This window comes from Aythya fuligula, chromosome 1 (genome assembly GCF_009819795.1).
Source record: "Aythya fuligula isolate bAytFul2 chromosome 1, bAytFul2.pri, whole genome shotgun sequence".
Taxonomy (NCBI): Eukaryota; Metazoa; Chordata; class Aves; order Anseriformes; family Anatidae; genus Aythya; species Aythya fuligula.
In genome coordinates, this window is record NC_045559.1 from 162,796,875 (window position 1) to 162,816,204 (window position 19,330).

Genomic DNA, 19,330 nt, shown 5'->3' on the forward strand with positions numbered 1-19,330 from the left:
GGGATGAAAGGAGGCAGCACAGGAGGAGCGCGCTGCAGGGGCGCCCGCTGCAGCGCCTCTCCTGTCCTCTGAAGGCAGCTGAAGCACCGTGGGGCTTGGGAGGGCGATTTGAGGAAACCTGGGCCTAAAGGGGCACCTCCATATAGGAGGGGTTGGGTCTCCGGGGGGCCTCCCGGAGCCTCTGAGGACTGAGGGCCGGCAGCTCGGCGCCGCCCGCTCCTTCCCCCCCTAAATACCCTCCATTTCGGGGCCGAGCCACGCATGCGCCCGGCCGGGCCCCGGCAGGGAAGGGAAGGGCCGGGCCGGCGGAGGTGGGGCCGGGGCGGCTGCGCGGCGAGGGGCGGCGGCGCCCAGCAGAAACTCCGGAGGGGAAGCGGCGGCCGCCGGCCTCCGCCCCCCGGCAGCGGGAGGAGGAAGCGAAGCGGGCGGCCGGGCCGCTGCCGCCGCCGGCCCCGAGGCGCAGGGTCCCGGCCGGAGCTCGGGCGGGCGTTTGGCTCCCCAACCTCCCCCAGCCACCGCCGCGGCGTCCCCCCAGCCCCGTCCCCGGCGGCCTCGCAGCCCGCGGGGCGGCTCGGGCGGCCTCGCCATGGCCGGGCCCCGGCGGTGAAGGCAGCGGGAGCCGCCTGCGGCCGCCTCCGTGCCCGTTGCCCGGCCGGGAGGCAGCGCAGCCAGCAGGGGGCGGGCGGGGAGGGGGATGAGCGCTGCCGCCGCCGCCTCCTCCTCCTCCTCTGCGGGAGCCGCCGCCGCCGCCTGCACCGGGGCCGAGGGCGGCTTCTTCTTCCTCTCGGGCGGCTCCGCGCCCATGGGGCCCGAGGAGGGCTCGGCCGGCGGGCTGGGAGCCCTGGCGGCGCCGTCGCTGGGCTGCCGGGGCCGCTACCAGCTGCTGCTGTCGGGGAAGGCCCTGGCCGACAGATACCGGAAGATTTACACGGCGGCGCTGAGCGACCGGGAGCTGGGGAGCCACCCGGGCAGGTACCGAGCGCCCATCCAGCAGCGGGCGGGGGGCGCCGACACCGCCCCCTCCCCGTCCCCGTGTCCCCGAGTCCCCGAGCAGGGCTGCCTGTGCCCATCTCCCCTCCACTCCCCTCCCCCAGCCGGGTTTGGGGCCAGATGACGCCCTTTTGGCCAACGGGGGCGATGTCTCGGCGCCCTGCTGCCATCCGGGGCCGGTGCCCCCGGGATAACGGGACCTGCCCGCCGCCGTTTGTGTGGTGTGCCCGCTCCGGGCATCGTTGCCCGCGGGAGGCGGAAAGATGGGGGAGAAGAAACGGGGCCCCGAGGAGGAGGAGGAGGGGGTTGGGGTCGTGGATGGCACAGAAATGGGGCCTTGAGCCGGGATAAGGCGTGGCGTGGGGGCTGATGGCAGGAGGGAAGCCCCTTCAGTCGGTGTGGGGTTGGTAAATGGCTGCACAGCACGAGGCGCTTGGCATCCTCGGGTGTTTTCGGGGTTTTGTTTGGTTTTCTGCCCGACTTGAACAGCAGGGGTCACTTCCCCCACAAAAGGCTGCGTATGGGAGTGTGTAATAGTGTAAGAAACTTAAAGAATAACGTAATCTTCCCAATGTGCTCTTGGCAAGTGCCGGGAGCGTGTGCTCTCTAACGCTGGCGTCTGACATCTTTGCGATTTCTGAGTGCTCCTCAGATCATATGACAGGGAAGCTACACCTTTTTACATATATGTACAAAATATATACATATATATATATATATATAAACATATATATATTGTACATATATATATATAAGCATATACATATATACACACACAAATATCGTATATACACACAGTGTGTATATATACACTGTAGTATGTATATACATGTATATGTATAGTATTTATATATATACATAGTACCTGTAAGTTTTCTTACCCTTGTTATTCCTTAGCTCAGCACTCGTGCCTTTTTCCTTTACATCTTCTTTTGCTACTTTTGAGCATTTATTCTTGGGACTGCAAGTGCTAAATGTGAAAAAAATTTATGTTAAGCTTTAATCAGATGTGATTTATCAGATATTTAATCTGAGTTTTTACCTTGACATGTCTGTACTATTTAAAGCTGTAGTTTTGAGGTTTTGTCTTCAATGGTTTTTGGTTTCAGCATAATTCAACTGGTATCTCTTCTACTTCTTGTTGTAGAAAATACCAGCTTTTAAGTGGGTGTAAATTTCAATATTTTTAATACTGTATTCATGTATTAATTTTGACCCCAAGACACCATAAATTGCATTCATTTTGAGTCTGTTTCCAACTAACAGGTTATTATGAGAATGACAATTAAAAGAGAAATGGTGACATTCAAAAGTTGCTGTGTATCTTCAGTTTTGAAGACTAGAGTTAGTCACTTGTCTTGGCTGCATTTTATAATCTTACAGTAAATCACTTACAGTAAATCACTATCAAGATTATTCTGTAAGCCAGAATCCTCTGTACAGGGGAAACAGATTGTGTTAAGGTATTAGGCAGGTGAATGCCAGCTAATTAATTATGGTGAATACAGTCAGTCTGGATAGTAGGAATTTTAAGAGGTTTAATGTTTAATGACCACGTGTTGCTCACCATCTCTTGATACTGACCTCCAACATCTCTTGCATCAGACTGATGGCAGCCAATGCACTGCTCATCATCTCCACCCTTTTCCACAGCAATGTCAAAAACATTCCAGTTTTAAGATTTGAGAATTTCAGCTACCTGCTGGTCTTCAAAAAGAAATTGTGAGGCATTACTAACATTTTCCTGTGCTCTAAGGCTCTCTGCTTTGAAGGGTGATAGTACAACCTGCTTTTGATATGGTGACATAGAATTCTTGCTTCATGTCTGCAAAATTGTGCTCCGCACTTAATAGCGTGATCAGTGCCTCATTGAGCTCTGTTATTCCAAACACTGACTTAAATGTTTATGAAGAGCTAGAGAGCCGTATTAGAATGCTTGTGCATGGAAGAGGAAATGAGGCATTGTGCAGAATGTGTAAAAGTTGCACATAAGATTAATTTCACATTTGCAAGGTGTTTGTGCTAGCTGTCACCTGAAAACAATGAATGCCACGTGTTGAGTAGGATGGAGTAATTGGCTTTGAAATAGCTCTAGCAGTGCTTTGCACGTCCCCCTGTAACACTGGCTGTGGTGTTACAAAAACTTTGATTGCTGAAAAAGATGGTTTGGTTGCTAGATGGTTTTGTTGCCCCCACTGTGTTTACATAATTATTTATGTAGTCTCTTGCAGTAACAGATTAGAGACTCGTGCTGGGTTAAAATTAACTTGGCAAAAATGGTTTGTTGTAATCCCGCCTAATTCCCTGATCTGGCTCACCTTGCAATTGTACCCATGCTTGTGACAGTGTGAGGGGAAGGTTGCACAGGAAGGAATCTGCACAGAGAGGTGGGAGGAGAGAGGCTGCTTCTTTTGCCACCAATGCTAGGCTAATAATTTTATGAAAGGGAACAGAAATAAAGGATCTAATCCTGTAACTTAATGTACAGCCATCTTTGGTCAGATGACAACTTTTAAGTATCTGTTACGGTTCCAGAGCAGTGGGAAATTTACGTGTCAAATCACGATTGGTTTGGAAGATGAATCTACTCTGAGTATGTTTAACCTGTAGTAAAAATACACGTTTTTTTTTTTTTTCTGATTTATCACTTGGAATTTAATCCTAACAAGCACCTCTATCCAGCTGAATTGCTGCTACTAATCCTTGTGTATCTCAGGGTTTTCCCTAAACTGTCAGACCCTTTGCTTTTCTTTCAATTGTGTACACATACTAGAAGGCTATCAGGTAGGTTTATTGTGTTCTTTGAAATCTTCTGTCATATACAGATAGAAATGAATTTGTAATGCCTTTTGTGTGGCCTGTCTTGTCATGAAGATGTTTACTGAATAATCTTGACTAATGTGAGTTTTTAATATTATAGTGACAATATATTCTGAAATGATAGTAATTTCACACTCACATCTTGAGTGTTTTCCCATCTGGTTTGCAGCTATCAATTGATCTTTACCAAAAAGATAGATTTTTTTTTTTTCCTGAAGAATGTAAACTCAGCAATTGTGGAAGTAACATCATGCAGACAGATCCAAGAATGGTTTCCGAATCGGTTCTTCTATGATCCCATATGCATTTTAAATTTCTTATAAGAACTGTGTCTGGATTTCTCTAGTAATATTAGGTGTCAGAGATACAGCAGTATTTATTGAATAATAATGAGCAATAATATTGAATATACTCTTTATGCTCCTTACTAAAGTGAGTCATCCTGCTGAGCTTATCAGGTTCTTAATTTGTTCTTTACATAGTTGCTAGAAACATCCTATCAATTAATGTAGAACCATTAGGAACTTAAAAATACAGCTGCTTTTTCTGGATTACCTTTTTTGTCCATTACTTCCTTATTAGAGTTGCCTCTTTCATATTAGTTCCTTCACAGGAGAAGGAAAAAAAAAAAAAGCTTGTATTTGTGTCCTGGGAAGAAAAAAAAAAAAACAAACACACACACACCAAACTAATGATGCGAAGTGGCTTGCCTTGAGACCAAGGATAATTTCAGTTATTGCTGGAGTATAAGATTTCTGCTGTTGACCAGAAATCAGATGGGTGTTTCTCCAGCCATTTTGACTGAAGAAGAGGCAGCCAGTGTCGTTTGTTTCATGATGTTTCTTTCTACTGGATGATAAAGAAACTTGGGGAGGTAGGCCAGCTCATAGTGGTAAACTATACATCCTTCGGAGCAAATGGATCACTAGTTCGTTATTAAGGCCTTTCACAGTTAAGTGAAAGTCTAAAGTCTTCACTTATGCCCCGTATGCTCAAAATGCAATGCTTGTTTGGCTGTGGAGTACTTTAAATATGTACTTGATATGTACTTTTCAAAATTTTATTGGAGAAATGCTATTGAAATAGTTCACCTGTGTGCAAAGGTACTAACGCGTGTGTAGAAGCCATGTTTATTAATATTTATATATGAAGTTTGTGTAGATGTGGTAGTTGGTAAACCAGAAAGCCTAAATTTCCTAAGATCTAAAGTCTTTACAAAAGCTATAAGCTGCTTTCTGCTTGGGAGTTGATACTTCTTTTGTTTTGTTTTTGTTTGATGAAACTATAATTGCAAAGAAGCATGGAAGCATTCATTTGATTTGGAAAAGGAAGGTTAATATATAGAGACCAATAAAATGATTAGTGTTTTTTTTTTTTGTTTTTTTTTTTTTTTTTGTGAAAATTTGCTTCACAGTTTTCCAATTCTTACATTTTGTAAATGTCATTTTACCAAAAAGAAAATTGAAGCAAGTCCATATGTAAACTTAAATTTTCTAATAAAATAAAAGATTTATGTGCTGCTGAATCTTACGTTAAACTAACCTTTCCTTTTGAAAAGCTAATAAGAGTTCCTCTCTGCTTTAGGCATTTTGGCTGCAATATAGCAATGCTTTAATACTTTATTTTCAACCCTGGATATGAGGAGAGCAGACATCAGGCTACTCAGGAAACTAGGTAGTAAGGGTTCCTTGGAAACGGCTTTTGAAGGCACTGGGGTCCTTCAGTGTTCACTTTTTGGGTACTACCTCTTAGGAACACAGGAGCAGGCAGTTCGAAAATGCTGGAAGTCAAGGAGGCAGGACAGAGGCTGAGTAGGAAATCTGGAGAAAAAGAGAGATCCTGATCCTTCTACAGATTGGGAGGGAAAAAAAGTATGGACACTGAAAGTGAGGTTGGGTGACATGGGAGGACTACAGAGATGCTGCTGGCCACTCTAGGGAATTCCCAATCAACTAAAAGCTGGCAAATGCTGTCCCAGTTCTCAGGAGGTCAAGAAAGAAGACCCTGGTAATTGCAGGCCTGTCAGTCTCACTTCAGTGCCTGGTAAAATTATGGAGAAGATTATTCAAGGAGTTATTGGAAAATGTCTGAAAGACAACACAGTGTTTGGACATGGTCAGTAGAGGTTCGTGAGGGGAAAGTCCTGTTTAACAAACTCAGTTTCCTTTTATGACAAGGTTGCCACCCGTCTAGGTGACCAAGGGAATGCAGCTGATACAATCTTTTTGGATTTCACAAAAGCTTTCAATAGTGTCTCTCACAGTATCGTTCTGGACAAAATGTCCAGCATAAAGCTAGATAAGTACGTAATGTGGTGGGTGAAAAATTAATTAAGCCCAGCTGACAGGCTGGGCTTAAAGGGTTATAGTAAACGGGGTTACATCAGGCTGGCAGACAGTCCCTAGTGCGGTTCCACAGGGCTCCATTTTTGGGGCCAGTTCTCTTCTATGTTTTCATAAGTGACTTGGATGCAGGGCTCAGGTACATATTAAGTAAGTTTGCAGATGACACTAATTTCTGCGGAGCTGTTAGCTCCCTCTTAGGGTGGAGAGGCCTTGCGGAGAGATCTGGACAAATCAGAGGGCTGGGCAAATCACTAATAACATGAAATTTATCAAGAGCAAGTGCTGGATTCTGCATCTGGGATGGGGCAGCCCTGGCTGTACGTACAGACTGGGGGATGAGAGGCTGGAGGGCAGCCCTGCAGAAAGGGATCTGCTGTTCTGGTTGATGTCAAGTTGAACATGAGCCAGCAGTGTGCCCTGGCAGAGCCAGAAGGGCTGACCATGCCCTGGGGTGCGTCAAGCACAGCACTGCTAGCTGGTCAAGGAGAGCGATGGTCCCAATCTGCTCTGTGCTGCTGCAGCCTCACCTTGAGGGCTGTGTGTGGGGTTTTGGGTGCCACAATATAAGAAAGATGTAAAATTTAGCATCCAAAGGAGGGCTACAAAGCTGGTGAAGTGCCCAGAGGGCAGGATGTGTGAGGAGCAGCTGAGGTCCCTTGGTTTGCTCAGCCCAGAGCAGAGCAGGCTGAGGGGAGGCCTCATGGCGGCCTGCAGCTCCCTCACCAGGGGAGCGGAGGGGCAGGCGCTGAGCTCTGCTCTCTGGGGACAGCGACAGGACCCGAGGGAATGGCATGGAGCTGGGACAGGGGAGGGTCAGGATGGGGGTTAGGGAAAGGCTCTGCACCCAGAGGGTGGTCGGGCACTGAGACTGGTTCCCCAGGGCAGTGGTCACAGCACCAAGCTGCTGGAGTTCAAGAAGCGTTTGGACAACGCTCTAAGACATAGGGTCTGATTTTTGGATGGTCCTGTGTGGGGCTGGGAGTTGGACGCAGTGATCCTTGTGGGTCCCTTCCAACTCAGGATTTCTATGACTGTATTTATGATATATTGATTTTATTATGATATTATGATTTATTCTGCTTTTAGTTAGCTGGGATTAACTTGTTAAAGCCATGTACTTCATATATCTTCTTCACTTATATTGTGATAATGGACGTTGTTCTACAGAGTGATTATTTTAGAGTTGCTATAGTAGGTGTTTAGTCTAATGTGGTTTGTATTTCTTCGGTGTTTGCATAGAAAACATAATGAAGTGGGAAAGAAGCAAGTAACCTGTCTGATTGTAAAATTATTAATAGGTCAAGTTGATAAAATCAGGGTGAAAGCACTGAGGCAACTAGACTAAAATTTCTAAGCACCTTTAAAAGGACAAAGTGAATTCTCTCTCTGATATGAAAAACTATAAAAAAAAAAAAAAAAAATGGAATCCATGAGGGGAATATTCTGTTTTTTGTGGGTTGCTATAAAGGAATTTCCATTTTGCAAAAATGGATGTGCAAACCTCTTTAGATGTTTAGCAGTGCTACAGGAGACCTTTGTCTGTGTAGTCATGCGTCCTTCCATTTCTTATGAAGGAGGAGCGTGTGTAATTTGGAAAGGCACTAGTGCATGTGATAGAATCACACAGTGTGGTTCTTCTATTTATTTTGGAGTACAAAATAATACTGTGTGGAACGTCTTGTTTTTCTGTCACAAGTTCAATTGCAGGCCATGCTGGAACTGAATAGAAGTTACAAAAAAGCCCTGTGAAACTAGGTTTTGTAGCTCTGGGAGTGTGCTTGTATGAGTGCGTGTCAAGTAGCAGCAGCTACTGTGTGAGCTGCTATTTAGGGACATTGGGAGTGTGGACCAGCGGAGAAGGAAAACAATTATTTGGAGAACATGTCAGTTTGTTACCAAATCATCTGTATTGTGGATGTACCAATTTAATTTAGTATTTTGATCATCGTTGGTTAAGGCTTCTTAGTGTTTATATTGTAATTGTGTCAGGAAGCATCTTTCCAGAAAATTATTACAGCAGATTGCTGCCTCTTCTTCCCATTATTGGCTCTTCCGTTTCAGCTTCAGGATTCTTACTGACCCTAATTAAGCATAGGTAAGGCCCTATGTTCTCTTCCTTTCTTGGTAGATTGATCCTTGGTGTTTGGTGATCTCTTGTTACTGCTGCTAACTTGAGGATCTTGGCTACTCAAAGTGTGCTCCAAAATGCTGTGTTTTTAAAACAGTTTATCCTTTCTGAACATCAGGTTGTGGATTATTGATGAGAATATTTGTGTGAATGTGCTTGTAGGTGTTGGTATCTGCACAGTGGCAAAGTCCTCAACTGCAGCAAGACCTCTGGCTCAATTATTAGCTTTATACTTCTAGAAGCCAACATGAGCTTAATGTAACGGAGTTATACGAAGTCTCTTCCACTTCAAACCAGCAAACATTGCCTGAATATTCTGAAGTTCACAAGAATTTGGAATTTTAATACCCAAACATACAAATAATACAACTTCTAAGTAGGACAGGATGAGAAAAAACGGCCTATTAGATTTGCAACATTTGTGGTTTACTTCATTTCCTCAATATTTTAACCAGCGACTGATTTTTTTTTTTTTTTTTTTTCTGTTTTATTTCAAGATGGGCCACAGCTTCATGGTTCAAGGAATAATTAGAGCTAATTTTGCTTAATTGGGATTGGACTTCCATTTTTTAAAGACATACGAGTTCTGATGGCAATTTAATATTGAGTCTGATATTCTATTCTCAGCAATCCTCAGACTGATCTGCGTGTCCCTGGGATTCTTCCACCTACTGATTTGAGACCATCTGTTTATGTGTTCCAGTCTTGTTTTCTTTCAATGCTGGTTTGTGGTGGGGCTTCTTTTGTGTTTTTGTTGCTGTTTTGTTTTTAAACTGTGAGGGAATGCCAGTTAATGTTTCAATTCCAGCTATGCTAGCTGCTCTGGCAGACTGGTGGTCTGTTAAGTGACACATAAGCAGTTAAGGTTAGGCTGGAGCTGGAGTAATATAAGAAGTTACCATCCCCCGCTGCTGGCTGTGTTAAATGAGTTGAACGGGCTGTCTGCCTCCTGAGCGCTTGATGTTGAATTTGTGCTTCCACTGCATGAGGATTTATTTTATTTTTTTTCACACTTCTTCCACTCCCTGTCCCGTCCCCTGCCATATTATGCTCTTCCTTTTGGCCACAATAACTTGAGGATGCTGTAGTAAATTCTTCTCTTGGTATGACTACTGATATGTTTATAGAGAGCACATATAACATATCACTAAGTCTTTTGTACAGATCCATTTCCTGCAAACAGATTTGTGTCCTCCGTTTACTTTGGAAACTTGCCTCCTTACAGTATCTCTCGAAAACATGGTTGCATTTCTTTCTTACCTTGCTTGCCATAAACAGCACTTCAGACTGAGATGCTGGTTGGAATAATAGTCCTATTAATAATGAAAGCTTTTATATTTTAAATATACTCTTGCTAAGTAATCTTTCACAGTCAATTCCTACCACTGTACCACTCCAAAAGATGAGTACTAGAAATTGGCACAGGAGAGTGGGCTGCTTGTGCTCTAAATGGCTACACTAAGATACATGGTTTTTATGTGTTTAAATATATGCTTCATTTTTTTCTTAGCAACCAGTATTTCTTAGTAAATAGCATATCATAGCTCAGTACCTTCCTTCAGACTGATAAATATCTGGGACTAAGTTTTTATCATTACAACTGTACGATGCTGCTTCTTTGCATGTGATATATCTATTGCTCCTTCAGTGTGAGAAAACTGTGGGTATTTTTCTTTTCTTACCAATTTAATAAGTAAGTCTGTACTAGTCTGCACAGCCTAGACAAGAAACTAAAGTTCAGCTACGTTGTCCCCACATAAATCTGGAGCCCTTTGGTTAGATTAGTGCCATACCTTATTTTTCGTTTTCTTCCCTTGATTTTACTTGATTCATGTTGCCAAGAATTGCTTGATTCATGTTGTCAATTGTTTAAGGTAATGGTTTTTCAGCTGTGGTTTGTGAATTCCTGGAAAACACTTCACAGATTCTGTGAAAACGGAAGTAAGATAAGGTGGAAAAAAAAAAAAAGCCCATTGTTGGTAGTTTTAAATCCATCAGAATGATCCAAACCACTACTGAAAAATTTTATAGGTCTACAAACATGAATAATTGGAAGTGTCTTCTATAACTTATGCTGCAGTGTCATAGGATTTAGGTTGTTTTGATCATGGGCTCTGTCAGTCTGGAAAAATACCTAGCTAAGAGTTTGAGCCTTAACAAGGTCAAACCCTGAACTCTTCATTTCACTTCTCCAGCGTTCTCTGTCTTCTTGATAACATCGCTCATCTTTTCTGTTGCTAAGCCTTTAATCCAATGATTGTCTTTATACAGATCTGTGGCCAGTCTTTTGCATTACATTGAGATGAGCTTGATTTTAAATACCGTATTCTCCTGTTTTTATTATCACAGCCTCATCTCTCATATCTTGATTTTTCTCGAAGTATTCTATCCCCTTTCTCTGCAAACTCGCTATCCCATTTTATCACTAGAATATAGAGTGCTGACCGTTCGGAGAATGTAAGTTTTCAGTAGTGTGCACGAGGTGGTTGCAGCTTGTGCTGTCCAGTGAAGATGGTGCAGTGTTTATTTGTTCCTTTGTAATAGCAGTCGCTCTGTCTAAGGATTTAGTACTGTCATTAACAGCTGTAGTGTGCTTTTTCATAAAGTGTGCTCTCTTTAAGTAAAGTTCTTCCTTAATTTCATGGAGTTGATTCTCTAAATTAAAATTCCACTGATATGATTTAAAAAAAAAAAAAAAAAAGCTTTGTACACGCTTCAGTTTTGGTGGTCGCATTTGGATAGGAAAGTGGCCAGAGGTTCTAATACTGTTTTTGCTATGGCAGAAAGACCTTTTTATTTTCACCTAAGCAAAAAAAATAAAAATAAAATAGCCCTAAATCTGTCTGTAGAGGTGAGAGATACAAAATGATTTCCTCCACACTGAAAAACTAGAAGTAGAATACTTCACTTACATATATTCTTGCAGATCTAGTTTCATGGATAATGTTTCAGCTAATTCATGAAAAATCAGGTAATTACAGAAAAGGAACTATACCTGTCAGTGGTTGTGTTGAGAAAGCATTCTCTTTGTGCAAGGAATACTTTGTAGGTGTGCTTCCTTGTGCAGTCACTGTGTTACTAAAACAGCACAAAAACAAACATTTTATTTGTAAAAGGGAAATTTCTAGATACTGTTTTGCTGTTCTGTCATGGTTAAATTAAAATCAGATCTGTTTCACTTGTGTAGTTGGCTTAAAGGTTTAAAAAGGATATTCCAGCAGGCTGAATAACCTGCTTCCTTAAGCCTCCAAAAATTAGATTTTCGAGGAAAAAGGATGCTAATTGTTTAAAAAATTCATGTAATAGTAATAATGATACCATATTATGTCATAAACTTGAGAAATTGCTCTGAGTTATGAAACTAAGAAGTCGTGATTAAAATGATGTGCAATTGCTGCTCACAAACAGCAGCGCATTAAATTCCCAACTGAGAAAGTAAGTAATGTTTTTTCTTTTTCTGTACCAGAGTGTGCTTTGATGTCTTAACTTACGTGTAGCTTCTGCTTAGCTCTGTATTCTTCCCCATGCAGTGTTCTCCCAAATCCATCAGACTCCTTTTTTGATTTTTTTTTTTTTAACCTTTTCTCTTCAGATCCTTTAGAAGCCCAGGTTAGCCTGTCCTACTAGCTTGCTTCTGTTTTTCTCCTATTTTAATTGGATTGCAGTTGATACTCCTTGCCCCGATTTACGGATTGAAGTGGCCAGATTTTGATGATTTTTCCATTTGTAGATACACTGCTTAAGCTCTGACTTGCCTTTTATATTGGCATGGTGAAAATATACGTCAGAATGCTTTTTTAATAATGCAAAGAAGATAGTACAGAAACTGGTAATGGTTTGGGGGACATACATGTGGCTGTTAGAATGAGCGTTGAGCTATTGCTCACTTTAGTAAAAAGTGGTGGAGATCTCAGATGTACCACATGAAGATAGTAATGCTTATAAATATTTGAAGTGATCTGAAGATAATGATTATTTTTTTTTTGATTGCAGATATAAAAAATAAGCTTTCATTATGCTGGGAAAGGCTTGATTGTACTCTCTAGTTGTGTTTTGAGATCTGTCACTCAAGCTGAGTGGTTTCCTTCTCTGGTGATTCTCACCAGTGAGTTCCTTAAAACATCTGGGGATGCCTGGGGAGGAGTATCCACAGGCACTAGTAGGTGCTGGGGGGCTGGCCAGCTGCAAAGCAGCTCTGAGAAGTAGCTTGGGGTGCTAGGTGTTCAACATGCTGACTTTGAGCCAATAATGTGCCCCTGTGGCAGAGAAGGCAGATAACCTTCTGGGCTGGGTTAGGAGGTGTTGCCAGCAGGTGATCCTTCCTCCTTGTCCAGCTCTGGTGAGGCTGTATCTAGAGAACTGAGTTCACTTCTGGTCTCCTCAGTACAGGACAGACATGGACCTACTGGAGAGAGTCCATCAAAGGGCTACACAGATGCTGAAGAGACTGGAGCACCTCTCCTCTGAGGAAAGGCTGAGGGAGCTGGGACTGTCAGCCCGGAGAAGAGAAGGCTCAAGTGCAGTCCTGTCAATGTGTGCAAATACATGGTGGGAGGGAATGAAGAAGAGTTAGCTGGGCTCTTCCTGGTAGTGGTCCCTGACAGGACAAGAGGCAATGGACACAACAATCATGGAATTCAATCTGAACACAGGGAAACACTTTAAAAAAAAAAAAAAAAAAAAAAAAAAAAGAAAAAAGTGAGGGTGACCAAGCACTGGAACAGGTTGCCCAGAGAAGTTGTGGGGTCTCCTTCCTTGAAAATATTCAGAACCCAGCTGTGTATGGTCCTGGGCAGCCATCTCTAGCTGACAGTGCCACAGCAGAGCGGTTCCTAGAACCACAGCATGGCTGAGGCTGGCAGGGACCTCTGGAGCCTGCCTGGTCCAGCCTCCTGCTCTAGCAGGAGGTTTATAGGAGGCTTACCTGTTGTCTTCTGATGGGGGTGTCCCAGGGAACAAACCCCAGTGGTGTTGAACAGTCTGTACTTGCAGCAGGGATGTGCTCAGGCTGTGGTGGTCATGTTACTGTGAACATGTATTGGACTTCCATGCCGTAGTTCAAGGGAAGTAGGGGAAATCAGAGGGGAACTGTAAAGGTAGCAGCAGATGCAGTTTTAAATAAAAGCTACGCAGGTGTCCTGATGTTCCTGGAGGAAGAGGTGCATGGTGACAAGATCCAATTGCACTGTTTCGTATCGTCAGCTCTTGTGAGCAGTTTCTGGTTTGTCCCAACGTTTTGTTGACTTCCCTCCCACCCTTTCTTTGGTTTTATATTTGGTGGATGTTTATCAGTTGTTAACAGCAATGGTCTATGCCCTGTAAAAAAAAAAAAAAAAAAAAAAAAAGATTAAAAAGCAAGTAACTTCTTGCAATAAAAGAAGAAATACAGTCCCACAATTTTAAGCTCTTCAGCCTTGATAACACTTTTTTCTTTAATATTCCCTTTCCTACATTTTGAAGTTGAATAGTTGAATTTCCATAGCAAAAAGACAGTGAGTAGTAAGTGTCTTGCTGACAGGCACACTAGTATTTATCAGCTGTGGTTCTCCGTTATGCTATTTGATGTTAAGATCAAACTTGAAACTGGATTACAAATTAACAGCTGTTTTGGAGCACTTTGGAGGATGGAGTAAATGGCATGGGAGATAGGGAAGCCCAGCAGAGGCTGCAGTTGCTTTAATGCCTCTCCATAATGGCTCTACCCTTCAGCTGTGTGATCATGTATCAGATAAATTATTTAGAAGATAAAGAAAAAGCACAAAATACACATCATTGTAGTTCATCAGAAGAGTACTGATTTTTTTTTTCTACGTGGCTGAAAACTGATGCAGATCCAGTAGAAAAGACAGTAGTGCCTCATTGCCTCATGATATGTTAAAACAATTACAATCAGTGGTGAAGGCAAGAAGAGTGAAATAACAGGCAAGAGAGTAGCTTGGTGTTTTCACCAACCTGATGAAATTCCCCTGTATGTTGGTTAAAAAAACTGGCAACAGGCTGAAACAATTTCAGAGCTATAAGGAATTATCTTGGAGACTTCACAGATGTATGAAGTTCTAAAAGACCAATATAAAGCAGATTAATAAACAGCTCCTGAATTAAAAAATGGATGAAAAAAGATTTGATGTACTTTATAGACTACATTTCTAAACGTACTTAAAAAAAAAAATCTTTTATAAATCAAGGTGGTAAGTTAGACAAGGTGGATTTATGATGAGCCCTGTCTGGGTGTAGTGGTTTAGCCCAGCAGGCAGCTCAGCACCACGCAGCTGTTGGCTTCACCTGCCTGCCTCAGTGGGAGGGGGGAGAGAACTGATTAAAAAGTAAAACTCATGGGTTGAGATAAGGGCAGTCTAATAGGACAGAAGAGGGGTGTGTGGGGGGAATACAAATAAATAAATAAATAAATAAATAATACACGAAACAAGTGATGCACAATGTGATTGCTCACCACCTGCTGACCAGTGCCCAGCCAGTTCCTGAGCAGCCCCCCAGCCAACTCCCCTCAGTTTTATTGCTGAGCATGCCATCATGGCCAGCCTGGGCCAGCTGTCCTGGTTCTGCCCCCTCCCAGCTCCTGGTGCACCCCCAGCCTGCTCACTGGCAGTGTGAGAAGCTGGGAAGTCCTTGGCTCCATGTCAGCACTGCTCTGCAACAGCTAAACCATCAGTGTGTTACTAACAATACTTTTCCTTCTAAATTCAAACACAACGCCATTCCAGCTACAGTGAAGAAAATTACCTGTCTGTAACCAGGACACTGGGAAACAATACTTGGTCACTATTAACAGTTACCTGAAACTCATTTTCAAAAATTATGGAGGAAGATTAGTACTTGCCCAAAATGCTAAGTGCTAAACTTACTCTGAGTGAGATGATGGTTAAGTTAGGACCCAGCTCCAGCTGGCTGTGGACCCAGCCTGTCCTTCAATTTGGCTTGCTGTGAACTGAAGCAAGCCCAGAATAACTTGTAGTAGATCAGCTAGGAGTATAAGAGATCCCTACATTTAGCCTTGGGTCTGCTCTGGGAAACACGCTGAACTTCAAACAGGTGCAAATCAGAAAAGCTGGTGTTGCCCGCATCTACTCTGCCTGGACTGTAGCCTTCCTGTAGTTGACTATTTTTGCATTGCCTTCCAGCTGCTAATTTGGCTGCTCCTGTTCTAATGTAAAGGGGGTTTATACCTGTTGAGAAACCCACTGTGGCTACGAGCTGCCAACCGGCCCGCTGCCAGACGGCCGATGCCGGGAGCAGCCGTGGTTGTGCATCTGGATCTGTCCTAGGTCCTGAACCGCTCCATCTCCGCAGCCGTGTTTTCAGAGAGAGGATTGAGGTTGGAGATGAAAATGTTTGCAGGTGATGCAAAGCTGGGAAAGATTGCAAGTATTACTGAAGATAACAACCTCAATAAATGTTTAGCTCCAAGGGAAAACAACCAATGTGCACAAGTGTAAAACCAAAGTGAATGCAAGTTAAGGTAAAAGTATGATAGCTTCTACACATTGTATAAAATTATGAAGTGAAGGTATCATACTGTTGGAGTGTTGTTGTTTTTTTGTTTTGTTTGTTTGTTTTTTGTTTCCCTGAAATGTAGATTCTTTTCTGTAGAAAACCTGAAGTAATGCTTGGCCTTTTGTTTGTAGCTGAGGATTGGGGGGGGTTCATTGTCTCTTTTCCTGAAAAGCTAGGTATGACTATAAGACAGTGAAATTCGTATCAGTGACTTAAATGATCTGTGGTTTGAGCTGAAAGAACTGAGACTGTTTAATTGGCAGAAGACTTATTTCTCCTGAGAATTGAAATAAATTCAGGCTGGTCATGGAAAAAGAGGAAAATAAACTTTTTTCTATCATAAATAAATAAATAATAAAAAAAAACAAACACACAAAACAAACCAAAACAAGCCATTAAATTGTCATAAGGAAGATAAAAACCTCACAAAGAGCTTGATTAAGACCTCACAAAGACCTTTCTAGTAGGATTACCAAATCATGTTACCATGTTGACAGCATGATCAATAGTATTGGCTGTATATTGGCAGTATTTAATAACTTCATAAGGAAAACACCTCTCAAGGGTCTCAAGAGTTATGGGTTAACCTTGGAAGGCTAAGCAGCGTGCAGCCACTTGCTTGTTCCCTCACCTCCAGGGGGATGGAGCAATGAGAAATGGAGAGTAAAAGTAAAAAACAAACTAACAAAAAAAGACCCCCTCAAAAAAAAAGAAAAAGCAACAACACCCTTGTGTTTTGATGTAATTGGCTAATTATTGAAGGAAAAGTGAACGAACAGAAAGAAAACAAAAGTGATGGAAAGGCAATGACTCACCGCTCCACAGGTTGACCCATACTCATCCAGTTACTGAGCACGAGATAGCTAACCTCCATGAACCCTTTGTTTTCCCTTTTTTGCTGCTGGGCATGTTGTTATATGGCATGGAAAACCCTTCAGTTAGTTGGGGTCAGCTGCCTGGTTCTGTCCCCACCAACCTCTTGTACACCCCCTGATCTACTCAGTGGGAGCCTGCAGGGTTGTCTCTCACTACTCAGTCTCCCAGCTGCTGTTGCATAACAGATTTTTTTCTTTCCCCTTTCTGAAATCTGCTCTCCCAGAGGCCCAACCAGTGTCACTCGCTAGCTCAGCTCTGGCCAGCAGTGAGTCACTTTTGGAGCCGGCTGGAGCTGGCTCTGATCTGGCCTGGGGTAGCTGCTGGGCTCTACTCACAGATGCCATCCCTGCAACCACCCTGGTACATTGCCACGTAATCCCAATATAACGTTCAGCTAACATTAGTGTGTTATCAGCATCGTTTTGGTTCCAAATCTAAAGCACAGCGCCATATGAGCTGCTATGAAGAAAAGTAACTACATCTCATTAATGTAGTTATGAATTAAGTGGAATTTGACTTCCTGTGCTGGACCAGGGAATGGAAAAATTAACCTTTTTGGTTCCTTCCTAGACACTTTTAATGATTCTAGACTGTTCTCCACTTGTCAAATTATGTTGTAGATTGTCTGTACATTTGAAGTTTGAAAAGTCTTGTTAAAGGTCCTGTACACACTGTCCACATCACAGAATCACAGAATGGACGAGGTTGGAAGGGACCTCTGAAGATCACAGAATCACAGAATTTCTAGGTTGGAAGAGACCTCGAGATCATCGAGTCCAACCTCTGACCTAACACTAACAGTCCCCGCTAAACCATATCCCTAAGCTCTACATCTAAACGTCTTTTAAAGACCTCCAGGGATGGTGACTCCACCACTTCCCTGGGCAGCCCGTTCCAATGCCTAACAACCCTTTCGGTAAAGAAGATAAAGCAGATCATCCAGTCCAACCCCCCCTGCAGAGCAGGATCACCTAGAGGACATTGCACAGGATGGCATCCGGGCGGGTTTTTAATATCTCCAGAGAAGGAGACTTCAAAACCTCTCTGGGCAGCCTGTTCCTGTGGTCTGTCACCCTCACAGTAAAGAAGTGCCCCCTCATATTCAGCCAGAACCTCCTGTGCTTTAGTTTGTGTCCACTGTCTTTTGTCCTGTCACTGGGCACAACTGAAAAGAGACTGGCTTCATCCTCTCAACAGCCTCCCCTCAGATATTAATACACATTGATGAGGTCTCTCCTCAGTCTTTTCCAGGATCCGTTTTCTTTTCCATTGATCCATCTGCATCAAGCAGCTCTCGATGTTGCATGTAAGCATGTTTTTTGTCATGCATTTCCAGTACCCACAGGTATTGGCTATATCCAAGATAGTGTGTGTTTGATTCAAGTGATTGGCTTGTCTTAATATAAGCATATACTTTAGGTGTGGTGGTATACTTTTCATCCCTTGTTTTCTTGTTAGCTTTGCATAGTACCATAGTTTTCATTATGCTAATTCCCACAGAAGTCTGCTTTTATGCCTAAATTTGCTGTGTTTGCCGATCCAGATGGTGAACAGATGAAAAGCTCAGTATGTCTCTACTTGGAAGCATAATCAGAAACATAGCAAGGTACCAGGAAAATGCTAAACAATGCTAGAAAAAATGTACTCATTCCATAATGTACAAGCACAGTTACAGAGCAGTCAAATTTTACTTCAGTATGTAAACACAGGATCACAGAACGGTTGAAGTTGGAAGGGACTTCTGCAGGCTGTCTACTCCCACCTTTCTGCATAAAGCAGTCTTTTTCTGCAAAGCTACTTTCCAGTCAGTTGGCTGACAGCGTGTATAGGTGCGTGGGGTTATTCCTCCCCAGATGCAGGACTTGGTGTTTCCCTTTGTTAAATGTGATGACATTGCTCTTGTCCCATTTCTTCAGCCTGTTGAGGCCCCTCTGAATGGTGGCATAACTATCTCATGTGTCGACCACTCCTCCAGATTTTCTGTTATCTGCAGACTGGCTTGAAGTTGGACTCTGTCCTATTATTCACAACCCTATGATGCCAGCAGTTTGGCCAGTTTTCAGTCCACATTTATCTAGATTGTACTTCCACAGTTTGTATGTGGGAGTGTTGTGACTGACAGTGCCAAAAGCCTTACCAGTGTTGAGATAAACAATATCCATTGCTCTCCTGTTACCTGCCAAGCCAGTCTTTTTGTTGTAGAATGAAAGTTTGGTCAAGCGTGATTTCCTCTTCATAAATCCAATCTGACTGGTGTCACTTTCTTGTCCTTTGTATGTTCATTTCAAGGATTATTTACTCAATCGGTTGATGAAGCTGACAAACCCGTACTTCTTCAGGTCCTTCATCACCCATGAAGACAGGAGGAACGTTTGTTTTCTTCTGGTGGTCAGGAACCTGTGCCAGTTATGACCTTTCAAAAATTGTTGAGAGTGGCATTGCAGTATCAGCAGCTAGCTCCCTCAGTACTTGTAGGTATATTCTGTCAAGTCCTGTTGACGTGTGCATGTCCACTTTATTTAAGTATTCCCTACCCTGATGCTCCTCCACTGAGGGTAAGTCATCCTTACCTTCCCTCTGGCCTCAGCAGCATGTGGTTGCTGAATTCTAGTCTTACCATTAAAGATGGAGGTGCTCAAAGTCTCTTGTAACCTGGTCC

General features: G+C 43.1%; 1 protein-coding gene across 11 annotated transcripts in view; it reads left to right on the forward strand.

Moving 5' to 3' along the window:
- Positions 1-694: 694 nt before the first annotated feature.
- MYCBP2 (MYC binding protein 2) overlaps positions 695-19,330 on the forward strand; it is a 193,244-nt gene continuing 174,608 nt past the window's right edge. For 9 of the 11 annotated variants that reach the window (XM_032183660.1, XM_032183642.1, XM_032183667.1 and 6 more), the window contains exon 1: positions 741-972. In XM_032183660.1, coding sequence (XP_032039551.1) covers positions 803-972 — 170 coding nt within the window. In that variant the 5' untranslated portion in view covers positions 741-802. Of the gene's footprint in view, positions 973-19,330 lie in introns of all 11 variants that reach the window. The other 2 variants (XM_032183624.1, XM_032183633.1) reach the window with 1 other exon arrangement.